Here is a 13,698-nt window from a genome sequence, read left to right as displayed (position 1 = left end):
TATAATGTATCTGAATTTGTTATAACATTTATAATTTTAATTGAAATTCTGACAGTTTCAGAAATCTTGAAGGAATTTATATTTAAAATTAATTTTAATCTACGATTATGATAAAATAGAAAATATGCATCATAATTAAATATTATAGCAAACGAAAACAAAATCTGTGTAATGTAGAGGACGTATTCTTTAACGTGAAATTATTTAGACTGTTATCATAATTAGCCAAAGCGAACCTATGGGAATTTTTATTAATACCACTGCTATTAATAATGAAAATAAATATTCCTTTGTATAAAGTTATCCAGATTATTTACATAATAAACCAGATCCAATTTGGGGAATTTTTGTTAAAATCATTGAGACCATGAAGAAATTTACATTCTGTAAAAATGTGTTCATAATTACACTGAAATATTTCTAGAACGCATGTTTACGCTTTTTAGTTTTTCTTAAATCTAAATCTTGCACTTACCGCAGAGAATCCGAGAAATTATGTCTTTGAAAATTCACTCTTGCTAGGCGGTATACAAACAGTCATCCTGTAATCGAATGTATATAATAGAAACATTTATTATTAATTACACTATTATTCTAAGCAAGTGTTTATAAAAATTATCAAGTAGATGCAATGTACATAACACCGATTTTATGTATTATTAAAAATAAACATTAAAAAGTATAACATTGTTTACAAATCTTTCAACAAGAGCGGATTGGGATTTTTCCGCACCCTAGGCTAAAATTGTTTTAACTTTCTAAACTATTGTTATTTTCCACTTTATTTATTTATTAGTAAAATTAAATATGTATGTATTTAAATGGTTTATAGTGTAAAATTACAAAGAATGCCAAAAGATTATGCAGAAAACGAAAGTACGAAAATGTAAAATATACACGACTGAGGGTTGAGTGTCCAGATTATTTTTTGTTAATTATTGTACATGTTATTAATTATGCAAAACAATCCAGTCTTAAATGATAAAATGTAGATTAATGTGGTTAACACCCGGGACAATGTCTGAGACAAATTAAAATCGCAGTTAATCCGACAGCAATTAAAAAAAAGAGAGAAAAGAGGAACAACGAATGTATGGTAAAGAGAAAAGTGCTCTTAATTTACCTTTATTTTAAGCGTTTACACTTTGGAATCGAGAAATATTTTTATTTATATTCCTTTTCTACTTCGGTAGGAGTCAATAAGAAACATAAGATTCATATCTGTGTAATTAATTTATTACTGTGATTTAGAGATTTATTTTTAATGGTTAATTTAATAATGTTTTTATATTCCATGTCATTTAAATTATATAGTGTTTTGTTTAAAAACAGTTCCAAATTGCTCTGGCACCAGATGGTATCATTTCACACATTTTCATCTCTTTCTAGTATTTTCCGAAGAAATTTTGCTCTTTTCTGATGGTCCGTAATAGTAAATGTTTTATCGCTTCTGAATAATGTTTTTGATAAGGCCTTATTAATCCTCGCTCTTTAATCTACTCCCAATTAAATGGCCGTACTTGTTTACTTTTTATAACTTTGCATTTTATTTTTCCTTCGACAAATTTTTTAATTATGCTATCAAAAATATAATTGAGTACGTCACTATCTGTCGTTAAAATTGCTAAATCTTCCCCTCATATAATATTACATACATATTAAATAATTTTTTGCTCAATGAAAACAAGAAAACGACTTTTTATACACACAGTTTATAAAAGTGAATGAGCTTTAATGATTGAACAAATATGATAAATGAAATCGTTATTTCACATTCCCCAAGTGCATAAATTGGCTACAGGTTTATTTGTTTTTTCACCTTGATTTAAATGAATGATTATGTATTAACTATGTGGAACACTCGCTTCTTCAATTTTCATATTCTGTACTGTGTTCCGAAGCTAGATTACACACATTTTGTTTCATTTTATGTTTGGGGCATTAAGTAATGTTCAAAATATTATTCTTTTCTGTTATTTATTCTATAGTCAAAGATAACTGCTGTCATACAAGTAGTGACAAGGGTGGGATTGAAGGATTCGGATGTGAAAAACGGGAAAAGGTTTCATTGCAGACACGAAGTAAATTAACTTTCCTTTCATTCTAATGGGCAAGAATATTTGATTTCAATTAATCATGTCTACTATTTTTAAGATCGTTGAAGATGTTATAAACAATTCTTGAGATTTGTATGTCGAATAAATCAGTTAATTTCTTCAGAAGCTAATTGTGTATTTATGAAAATAAAAAATGTCTAGCTGCGTTTTCTAGACATTTGTTAAATTCAAATTTTAGCACTTGCGAGCATGTGTCGTAACAGAAACCGTCAAGAGAAAAACATTTCTGGAATTAGGATTGTATTAAAATGATATTTTCTTTTCGAAGGCATCCGGAATTTCTTACAAATTTCAATTTTATAAATGAATGCAAGATAGTGGTAAAACCTTAAATGATTATATTGCCAAATTTCATAACTTAGCAGAAGTGTGTAAGGAAACTAAAATATCAAAGCCAGAAAACATGAAAAGTTAACTATGCACTCACCGGTATTCCAACTATGGATCATCGAACTGTTAGCTTGACCTGCTAACCACTTACACTGCAAAACACACACATAAGAATGTTATAATTACTTACATCCTTCTGTACTTAGTGCGATTTGGGAGAATTTCGTGATCCAGTCGAATAAATCCAGATGTTGAGAAATTACCATACATCAAATTTAAGTTGTAGATAATTGTAGAGACTATTGAGTTATTCGGAGACAGAAAACATGAAAAATCCATTGTGCCTTTGCTGGTATTAGAACCAATTAATCAAGGAGCTTCCATTTGTTAGCTCATTTACACCACGAAAGCAAGAAATAGAAGAAGTTCTTTAAGGATTTAATCTTGGAATTTCATTAAACGATAATTTACCAGAACATTTGTGAAGTATTAAATGAATCGATTTAAAGACTTTCGAAATCAAAACTGAAATTAGAGGATGCGGTAACAAAGGCTTATTCTTTTTATAGAAGTTATAGTAAATCAATCAAAGAATATATTATTTATTTAATATATTTATTTAGAGATTAATTCACGCCTTTTTGAAAAAAATATTAATATTCAACTGATTATATAAACAGTAAAAATTATTTTAAGCTAACAAAAAATTCTTCTTCCAAAATAGAAAATAAGGTATACCATAATTCCGGTGGTGAGCACGTAAGGATTGTAAATTTCGTAATGTCATAAGTATAAACGAAAAGATCACATGTCATAGTTTGTTTTTCAGAATAAACGCTGATAAAACAATCTGTTTATTCATCACAATACGTCTACGATACGTCTGCAAATATCAAGAGGGCTAAACCTCTGGCCGTAAAGGCAACCAGCAACCGAGTGAAAACTCGTAAAAACTTACAGTGGCAAGCCGCTTGCTTCCTATAACTCTTTCTCTCTCTCGCTTGGCAAAAAGCCACAACTTAAGTACTTGGGCGTTAGCAAGACAATTTGCATAAACAAGTTAAAGCATTTAATTCTGACCGGAAGTAGAAAATAAGAAGTGATAGTACAGTTTTAAAATAAAATAAACGTTAGTAAAACTTAGGATCCTTACAAAGTCTTCATACATATATGCCAGTATTGCTATATGATTCTACATATAGTTTTATTAATTGTTTTGTAATTAGTACTAATATTTACAAAATTACAGCTCAGACTAGCGATTAAAAATAACAGACATGTACTTGAATGCCTAGTATCTGTTATGGTCGACTGACTGCTTTACACTAAATAAAGAAATAAGAAAAGCACGCCAAAGTTAAACATAAAATTAAGGCACAGCAATAATGTTGCTTTAGCTGTAGATTTTAATTAAAAGAGCGTTTTCGAGGGCGAACAGGTACAGGTCCCTTGTCATCAGGAGAACCCACTGTGCCAAACATAAAGTTGTTACTGTGCCTAATTTTAAGCTTAACAGTAGTCTCTGCTATTTATATATGAAGAGTCTGTGTATATATGTATGTGTCTCTCGCATTATGGAAAAAACGATGGCAGCTACAGCCACCAAATTCTGAGCATACGTAGCCCTTCACCCAAATTCTAATTTCCATTTTTAAAAAAATATTTCATATTTTGTGCGAATTTCATCAGTTTCTGAGTAAAACACTCAGTAGTTTAAAGCAATAAACACAGTGCTTAATAATATTTTTCAACTTGATTGTTGTAAATAAAATTACATTTAAACTTCTTGCCTAATTATATTTGTAATAATAGCTCTATGTGAAAAGTTTTCAGTAATCAATATGTCATGTCTTAATTTGTTTCCTGATTCTTGAGAAAGATTCGCAGAGCTTCGTTGCATAGATAGAAAGGAAAAACGAACGCATCACTGTGGAACAAAACTGATAGATTTTTTTAAGAGCCACTGTCTATAGACAGTTAATCAATCAAAATGTTAAATCAATAACCAAATCAATCAAAATGTTAAATCAATAACCAATCTAGAAAAATATACAGAATAAAGTATATGATTTTTACAGAAAGACCATTGTGCTTACTGTTGTTTCCTTCTTCATTTGCTTATTTTTTGCAGTGAATTGCAGTATAAAAAGATCTAACTGCTTAACAAAGTAAAAGAATGCTTTTCAATATGGCTAACAAATATTAAAATGCCAAAACAAGTTATATTCATAATATTTTCATATATTGTGTGCAGTGATTACAAAGATTTCTTCGGATATTTATGTGTTAGTTTGGGAAATTTGTTTTCTGTTTGCAGGCATGACGGAGAAACGGATCTCTGGTTGGTTCGTACTATCAGCAATCTTCATCATAGCCGTCTTCGGCCTCTTCTTCACGTTCACGGAACGTAAGACATGGCCGGAACAAAAGACAGAATTGTCGGCGACAGATATGAAGCTAATTCCTCCTTCTTCCACCCTCTGGTGCGAGGCTATTGCACTCTACTCGGACCATCCCTTTGTTGCTTACCAGGTAAATACTTTCCGAATCACTAGAGTAGAAGAAGAAAGCTTTCAGGATAAAAATCAAATATTTCTTTTACCTATTTGATGTAAATAAAATATAATAATAGTAATTTAGAAAAAGTTTTCCTGTCCAGTTCTTCCAAATTTTATTAATTAATTAATCAAATATTTGATTACCGAACAAAATTTAATTGAGATAGAACATCTTTTACGTAAATTAATGGAGGCAGAACCATTTCGAATAATTCATTAATGTAACACATGGTCAGAGTTTTTTTACAAAGTATTCTTTAAAAAGAAAAATGTCCCATTTTTGAAAGATTTTCGGCAACAGCGGTAGAACAAAAAATTTTCAGCGTAGCGGTTAGTTTTTAGTATATGTTTCATAAAATGAACTTGAGAATTTGACTTTTATATTCATTTAAATGTCTTAAAAATAGTATGCGTATATAATTACAAAAATATTTGTTAAATTTTAATTTTGATTGCAATTACTACTTATAAACTATTAAAACATAATGAAAAAGAATGAATGAATATGAAAAACACATGATGAAGATTAAAAAAAAAAAAAATTACAGCATCTTATAAACAACTTACGTTACCAATTCCATAAATTCCTTTCTGGTATACTGACATCATCTCTGAAAGACTGCTGATGTATTCCCTTATAGAATGGTAAACATTTTCTTGAGATGTTAATTTGTTTTTACATAATTGCTGCTTCCATTTCTGGCCATTTTTTCTCTTTCTAAAAACAACTCTAGTGCAACACAAATTGTAATTTACAGTCTGTCAATTAATGTCAATAATAGGAAGTCATTTCTTGAACAGGAAGTTCATTCTCTACTAATTTTGTATAATAAATACAAGGGATATCCCAGCCTTTAGGACAGTGATTCTCAACCTATTTTACCCCATGCACCCATTCATGATCGCTAGAAGATCATTGTTTTCCTTTTCCCAAACACAAAAATTACACATATACGTTTATTTAAAATCATATTACTTTCAATATGTTTTATAAACTAAACAATAAAAAGTATAGAAAATGTTGATGAGTACCAAAACATGAGTAAAAATAGTTTTATATTCGTAAATTAAAACTAAATACTGGACATCTAAATAAAACGTTAACCGCATTCCCTCCTGAAACTATTGATATCCCTGCAGCTGGCAATTTCCCTCTGTTTTAGAACCCTGCTTTAGGAGCTTCTATGCCACACGAATAAACCATAGACGTAAGAATAAACTTACTTCCTACCTCCATGAGCTAAACAATGATATGCGGAGAGTCGCATCATCCGATAAAAATATCCTGCAGACCACATACAGAATTTAAAAGACACAGGACAAGTATTGTTGTGCCTGATGATATTTCATATTTACCTTTTATTCTAAAAGATGTTATTTGGGCTAAAATTATCAGTAGAACATTTGTAACGTGATATCGGAGCCTGTATTGCTGGATACCTAGTGCATGTATATCCAGTCCTGTGTAGCAGTTTCGAACAGTATGTTTAAAATGGTCTTTTGAAATGCTTGTTCTTTCTTTATTTATATTGTATACATCAGTTCTTGACTTAAACGTTTGCATGAAAATATGCATGCGTTTAGTAAGAAATGTTATAAACAGGAGATTCTAGGTATTTCTTTCTCCTGATGAGGAGGGACCTTTAGCTGCCCTCGAAATCGATTGAGTGTTTCAATATACTTACGCTAAATACAAGGTTGTTTTTATGATTTTGATTGAAACAGGAGATGTTTAATAAGCGATTAAACATTTTCTTTAAATAAATACAACTTACAAAAATCTACTTAAATAAATTTTCTTTTCGTTTCAAAACTCATTGGAACTTTATATATTCCATTTACACGTACGTAGATTTGTTTGATATTTTTTTAGAATGGGTTCTTAAATGCAATTGGAGATTCTTGAAATATGTTCTCAAAATCTTTTAATAAAAAGTGTGATGAATGCTATGCATTTTTAGTCGTAATTTTGTCCCGACGTAGTTATAGTTACAGTTACTACCCTTAACGTAAGATTGCTGCAATTTGATTTAATTTCAAACACTGTCTTTGTTGAACAACAAACAGTTGCTGAAACAATATCTAGTAGTTGTTCTGGCATATATTCATCTGTAAAGGCATATATTCAATTCATTTTAGTCAGCCCCCCAAAAAATCCTTCATCTAATTTCTCATTATCAAATTAAAAAATACGCTCACTGACTTTTTTAGCCCAAAGGGCTATTAGTTTTGTTTTGGCATTTTGCGTTGGTTCATTGTAAAATCCAGAATCACTTTCAAACTATTGCCACCAAATATTATCGCCCTGTATTATATTTAAAGAAATTAAATAATGAAGAATCTGCATGAATGTATGTATATTTCTCGCACTGTGAAAAAATAACGGTACCTAGAGACATCAAATTTTAAATAACGTAGTCCTCCATTCAAATATGGGCATCTGGAAGCCCAGATTTGGAATTTGGAATTTGTTTTACTATCTACTATATATTTTGTAAAACTTCAACGAATTTTTCATTAACAAACTCAACAATTTCAAAGCGTTTCATTAACATTAATAACATTAACATCGCGTGCATCGTCAAGCGTGGATATTTTATGCGCGAGGTTTTTTTTTACATTTCGTACTGGTGTTATGTTGCTAGAGTAGATAATACGAAGTCTTTAAGACAAAGGTTTTACAAATGTCTAACAGTATTTTACGTCAAATGACTTTGAATATCTGTATCACTTTTCAAATCCCGTTGTGAACCTCCGTGAAAGAAACGTCCCTTTGGGCTTTTAATCGTTTAGTTATACGAAACAATTTCGGAATCAGGATTGGACATTTAATGATCAGTACTACACATTTAACGATTAAACGGGGATTCACTACATTATTAACTATTTTTGTTAGATAACTGTAGGATTTTAATCATAAAGTCATTAGACTAATTTTTAAACAAACTATTTACAACTTATTTTCATTAATGACAATAAATTATTAATATTCTATTATAAATTGCAGTATTATTTGCGTAAAACACCAAATATTAATTACAAATCTTTATTTTCATTTTATTTAATTTTGAAAAATAATTAAAAAATGTTCCGTTAATTGATGGCCTTTGAAATCTAAAATTTTAATTTCTGATTATCATAAGAAAGTGTCATTTGATAAGTTTTAAGCCCATCATAATGCTACAAAATAAACATCTAAAATTACTATTTCAGTTTTCTACGTAATTCCTCTTTTCAGTGCACCTAATACAGCAGTAGGGTAAACATCGGATTCTAGGAATTGTGTTACAATCTTCCAATCATTTCTGAACAGCATCGTTCAAATCATCATCGTCGCGGTAATGGGAATCACTAAATGCTCTTCCAGTTTACGAAACAAAACGAATTTGCTTGGAATCAAATATGCTGAATACAGTGGATGGAGGATGCTGAAATTCGCAGTTATTCGCATTACTGTAGCAGTTGAAATTCGCATTGCTATAGCAATATAGCAGTTTGGAAAATTTGATCTCTGTAAACTGGAACGCTATCTATCGTCAATGAGATTCATTGTGTTTCCTAAATTCGCTTTCTTGTTTCATTTCTGGGTCACAATAGTGATGCTATATTTCACCTCTTGTCATTAGTTGTGAATAAAAATTTTTATCGATGTTTGTTTGAGAGAACATTCCACTCGATGTTTTTTCATGGCTAGAGTAAATATCCCAGGTACCATTTGGCACAGACTTTCGACATCCAACTCTTCATGTAGATTTTTTCTATTGATATAGCTTTAATATATACGTCAGAAGCAATATGAGAAACTGTCACTCATCTATTTTTCATATCATATTTTTTCGTCTTTAACATACATTGCTCCAACAATTACATCAGACTGCAGCCTGGACTGCGATCTTCTTCTAGTGACATTCTTCTCTGTCTGACCATGATATATCACTTTTCGATGCTCGACACTTCAGATTGCAACCATGCATTCATGTATATTTATCGTTGTTATACCTTCTTTTATCAAGAAATCTGTCACAAAAAGATGTTTGATGTTTCCTGTGTAAAGTTGCGAGCCTCCAACCTGCACGCAACAAAGTGGTGACTGCTGAAACTGGAAATTAGAGTCTTGAGAAGAGTTTAAGTCCCTTTTTATTCAACTTTAGAAATTACAATTGCGTGCTCTTGACGCTCACAAACTACGCCGACCCGGCGGTAAAATAAAAATAAGAAACTAAAAAGATAATAACGAGTGACTAACTACGAGGCTCTCTAAACGTAACTAACCTTCACCGCGTTTTACAATACCGCTGATAATTAAGCAAACTCTGAATATCACGTTGAAAGGTTAACAATTTGCCGAGGCAAGCACACAGGCCGAAACGCGTGGTTCTTCAATTTCTAACTAACTCCGCGCTCGCGAAGTAAGAAAAGCACACTTCGAACTCGTTTCCTTTCTATTTAACTCAGAATACTTCCGCTGATAATTTGAATCCTTGCGCGTTCTACTAAAATTTACATACTCTGGCATTGGCAGTTCCAGGGGAAAGTAAGGCTTGACAGGAAAGATAGTTTAAACTTAAAATAAATGTTAGTTAAAATAAATATAAACCCTACACCTGTATTAACAGACGTAACTGACTGAGCATTTAACTGCCGCTCAAAAATTAAATAACAACAGCTGAAAAATGTTCAATATTGAGCTAATATTCAGGCGTTCAGAATAGCTAGTTTTACATTATCCGATAAAAGACCTTAATAAAGGGTTACTGACATAAAAATTCGTGAGATATCAATCATTTCATTCCATTTCGTCATCCACAATATTACTTCACAAGTTTAGAACTTATCGAACAACCCTCGTATTTTTCGCAAGTTATGAACCGTCGTATTTTTCGCAAGTTATGAACCCTCGTATTCGCAAGTTATGAATTTTAGTCTTGAATTATTAAATTTCGTCTTATATAAGGTCCATTAGATAATTTGGCAACTATTAACTATTTAAACCCGGGAAACTTTTGCCGGCAAGTAGCTTCAGTTTTTTTTTTTTTTTTTTTTTTTTTTTTTGTCGTGGCTACTGAGTGGTTTCATAAAACATATCCTCTGAGATAAGTAACTGTAGTTGCTTTGTCGTTAACTAAACAGTCCATTTAGCAATCAATTCTTTTGTGTTCAGTTATATAGGACAATAGTTGAAGGTTCAATATATCTTAGTTTTTAACCCTAGAAATCCAGTTCAGAATCATTGATACTGCAGCTAGAGTTAGTAGTGAATTGCCATTATCGTTCTAAAAGATAAGGCCTAATAATGCAACAAGTTAACATTAGGACTCCGCAGTAATCGTTTAATTGTGGAAAGAGCACCGAGGAATATTATGAGATTTTGCTTTTATGTAGGTCTTCACTTCACCGTCGAACATTCCATAACTTTAGGTTCCAAAGACATGGTTTCCGCATAACATTTGTTTCAAAAGGTGTTGCTAACTCAGAGTCACAGGAGTTAATAGTATATCATCAATAATGTGCCAGTTATTCCTGCTCAGCTGTATTACATAACTTATGAAGCGTTGGAATGTTAAGGAATTACAGTGGTATGCTTTATTGTCTTTATTTAAACAAATTTCACTTTCACTGTTTAAATTGGTGGATAGTCTGGTTTCAAAATGCGAATTATATTTGCATTTTATAGCATTATAGCGTGGACGTAACAGTGAAACAAAGTGCAATCAGTCTGTGGCAAAGTCAAGTTGTACTCACGAAAATTAGCGAAAAGAGAAATTAGTTCGTAGAATAAATCAATAAGTATCCAGTTGTCTAATTCAAGTTCAAATTCATGCGTAAAGCATTCAATCTAGATAGTAGCGTAAGGTTACTGAGAGAATTTTTGTAGCAGTACTAGCAGCGAATCAGAAGTTGAACCACTGTGATGGGCGTGGTGATATCACGTGATACACAAACTTTCTTACATTGACACTAAATAACGTAGAGTCTATAACCTGCTCTACCAGGCATTAAATCCAATTTTGGCAATACACAATTCTGGATTAAATAAGGTTAAATAGTTCACAAAACACAAGGATTATATCGTAGATTCTATAGCCTGCTCTACCAGGCGAAGTCCTGAAGTGCACTAATCGTGAATAATGGTAAATAAGAATGAAAACGTAATATAGAAATAAGTAGTATTTACAATATTTACATCACCACAGCGCATTATGATGAATTGACCGAGGTCTCTTCACTACGCTATCCACCGTAGGGTCATAATTTCCGAGTTCTCTTAATGTGTTTACTGGAGAGTTATCCATTTTTTCAAAGAAGTTGTGCGCATCATTGAGGATTTGTTCAGGAATGAGCTTTATTTTCAAGTCAGCTTGAATAATGGTATTCCGAACAAACCAGGGCGCGTTTGTGATGGCTCTCAAGATTTTGTTTTGAAGAACTTCTAGTTTTCTCCTTTCCATTTTATTTGTAATTGTCCACGGGGGCAGCATAGAGCATCACTGGCCTAAGTATGAAGTAATATTGCTGTTACAAGCACATTAATACAAAGCAAACTTGTACTTAGTGGTGGACATCAAACTCTTAACTGAAGTAATTAAAAATATAAGTAATTAATGAAACTGTGTTTCATGTAAAATACTAATTCTTCATCAATAAAAATTTTTTTCAGTCGGATGATTATCAGTTAACTACCGATAACCGGTTCCAAGTAAATGTAGATGGATGAATAATTTCAATTTTTTTCTCTTCCCACTTTCTTGAATGAAGCTAATAAGAAACAATCCAGCAAAAGTATGCTTTTATATTACTCGTAATTACCTTTGACTGATGCATTCATTAAAATTCTGATATAATTAATCACTTGATCCAAATTTTAATCTTTGATCTTCAATTTCAATTTTTTTAAATACTTAAATAGAGGAAACTGAAATGCCTCTCAGACGTGTACAGGTTTCGAAATCCATTAAGAAATCCGAGAAGAAAAGCTTTTTATGTGCTTCTTTGCTTCTATACTATCCAGTTGCAAGTGCAAGGCAGTCGACCTTCAAGAATTAACTCAAGGCTGATATTACTTAATGTAAAAGCTGATAGATGACCTGGTTTTATTTTATACTAAAATTAATAAAACAAATACCGCTCTAAACGATTTATAATCGGTGTTATAATCATGGTTCAATAGAAATTGTGTTTCATAAATTTAAATCAGGTAAATTTATAAATGCTAAATATGGAAGTTCTAGATTACCTTGTGTTTACATATGTATATATAACATGAACATGTCCTTTATGTTACAGAATCTTTTAGTTTATAATGAAAGACGTAATACATATTGCATTGTTATAATCCAAAACTTATTTTGCTACGAAAACCTAAAGTTTTCACTTTATTTTCAATTAGAATATTGTAAGATTAAAATTTTAATAAACAATAAGTAAAACTGCTAAAATTTTAAAAGCCAAATTTAAAATTCATTGTAGTGGCAACAGTTTCTGTTTAGTTGATTTATGCGAAATGTATTTTTTTCGTTTAACGGTAAATTACGGAAGCCTCAAATAATCTACGTAATTTGTGCAGAAGTAGATAATTTATTAAATCATCAACTATCATGTAGTCATAGAAGTTGAAGCTGAATGAGAGAATTTACGGTTGTGGGTGTAACGAAAAAAACTGTAAAAGTTATAGTTTTATGCTAGGAGTGGATTTCAGTGTAAAGATTGTGTATACGAAACATACACATTTTATTCGCAATGTTGGAAGTACAGTTTCACCTTTGAAGTTTAGTTTTGAAACAAAATTTTATTCGAAAAATTCATAGAGCAAATCTGTGGAATTTATTTTTTCTTTCCGAAAGTGCAATATTTTCTGCATGAGACTCCCAAGAAATTAATGACTGAGCCTTGGCTAACCCTGAGATTCAGATGAAGCAGCTTCAACTGGGCCACATGTTACAACACTAACACACTTAGAGGCTTTGTTTTCTATGCTTTTTCTTAATGCAGTGTGTTTCTACATTTAAGAGGAATCTTAAAATTTTTCATCCTAAATTTTCCATGTCTTTTTTCTTTTTTTTACCTGAAATTCATATTTTACTTTCTTAACCTCTAGTCAGATTTGCGGTGTTGAATGTTACCTTCATACGCACATTAATATAAGCTTCATCAGAAAAAGGAAAAATAACACAAAAGTATTATAGCTGAATTCATACAGTCGAGGTTCAGCATTTCGTCTGTGTCTCTGTGATGCTTTTCAGTGGTGCTGAATCCGAGTTTTGAGTTCAGACATAAATCAGCACGTGCAGAAAGGAAATTTCTTGAATGCATCATACTTTACTTCTACCTGCCTTGCTTTTAAGTTACTGCTAATCTCAAACTTGATTTTCCCGCAATGTTTGTGCTTAGAATTTTCGGTACTATTCTATTATCGGGATCGGATTCAGAAATGTATGAACGAGTGTTTGTAGGGTATGTGCATATATGTGTATTTGTATACACACACATATATCCGTACTTACATGTATACATACATACATGAACAGATATACGCATACATATAGACATTTCTGAACCCGGTTCTGATAACAGAATAGATATATGCATTCATACAAACATTTCTGAATCCGGTCCTGATAACAGAACAGTACCGAGTTTTCTTGCAGCATCTGCCGATCTTTCTTTTTGAATTCACGTACCTATCTGAACTGCTT

The 13,698-nt window shown here is 31.4% G+C and overlaps 1 protein-coding gene across 5 annotated transcripts in view; it reads left to right on the top strand.

The window, feature by feature from the left end:
- LOC118188518 (uncharacterized) overlaps positions 1–13,698 on the top strand; it is a 162,030-nt gene that overhangs the window by 131,244 nt on the left and 17,088 nt on the right. For 4 of the 5 annotated variants that reach the window (XM_085815627.1, XM_085815625.1, XM_085815624.1 and 1 more), the window contains one exon: positions 4,765–4,979. In XM_085815627.1, coding sequence (XP_085671753.1) covers positions 4,767–4,979 — 213 coding nt within the window. In that variant the 5' untranslated portion in view covers positions 4,765–4,766. Of the gene's footprint in view, positions 1–2,002; positions 2,082–4,764; positions 4,980–13,698 lie in introns of those variants that run through there. The other variant, XM_035358954.2, reaches the window with a different exon arrangement.

The sequence above is a fragment of the Stegodyphus dumicola genome, chromosome 4 (assembly GCF_044657685.1).
Source record: "Stegodyphus dumicola isolate Sdum_Otavi_A_Nest chromosome 4, ASM4465768v1".
NCBI lineage: Eukaryota > Metazoa > Arthropoda > Arachnida > Araneae > Eresidae > Stegodyphus > Stegodyphus dumicola.
The sequence above is the reverse complement of the archived record's forward strand: the minus strand, read 5'-3'. Positions and strand labels throughout refer to the sequence as shown.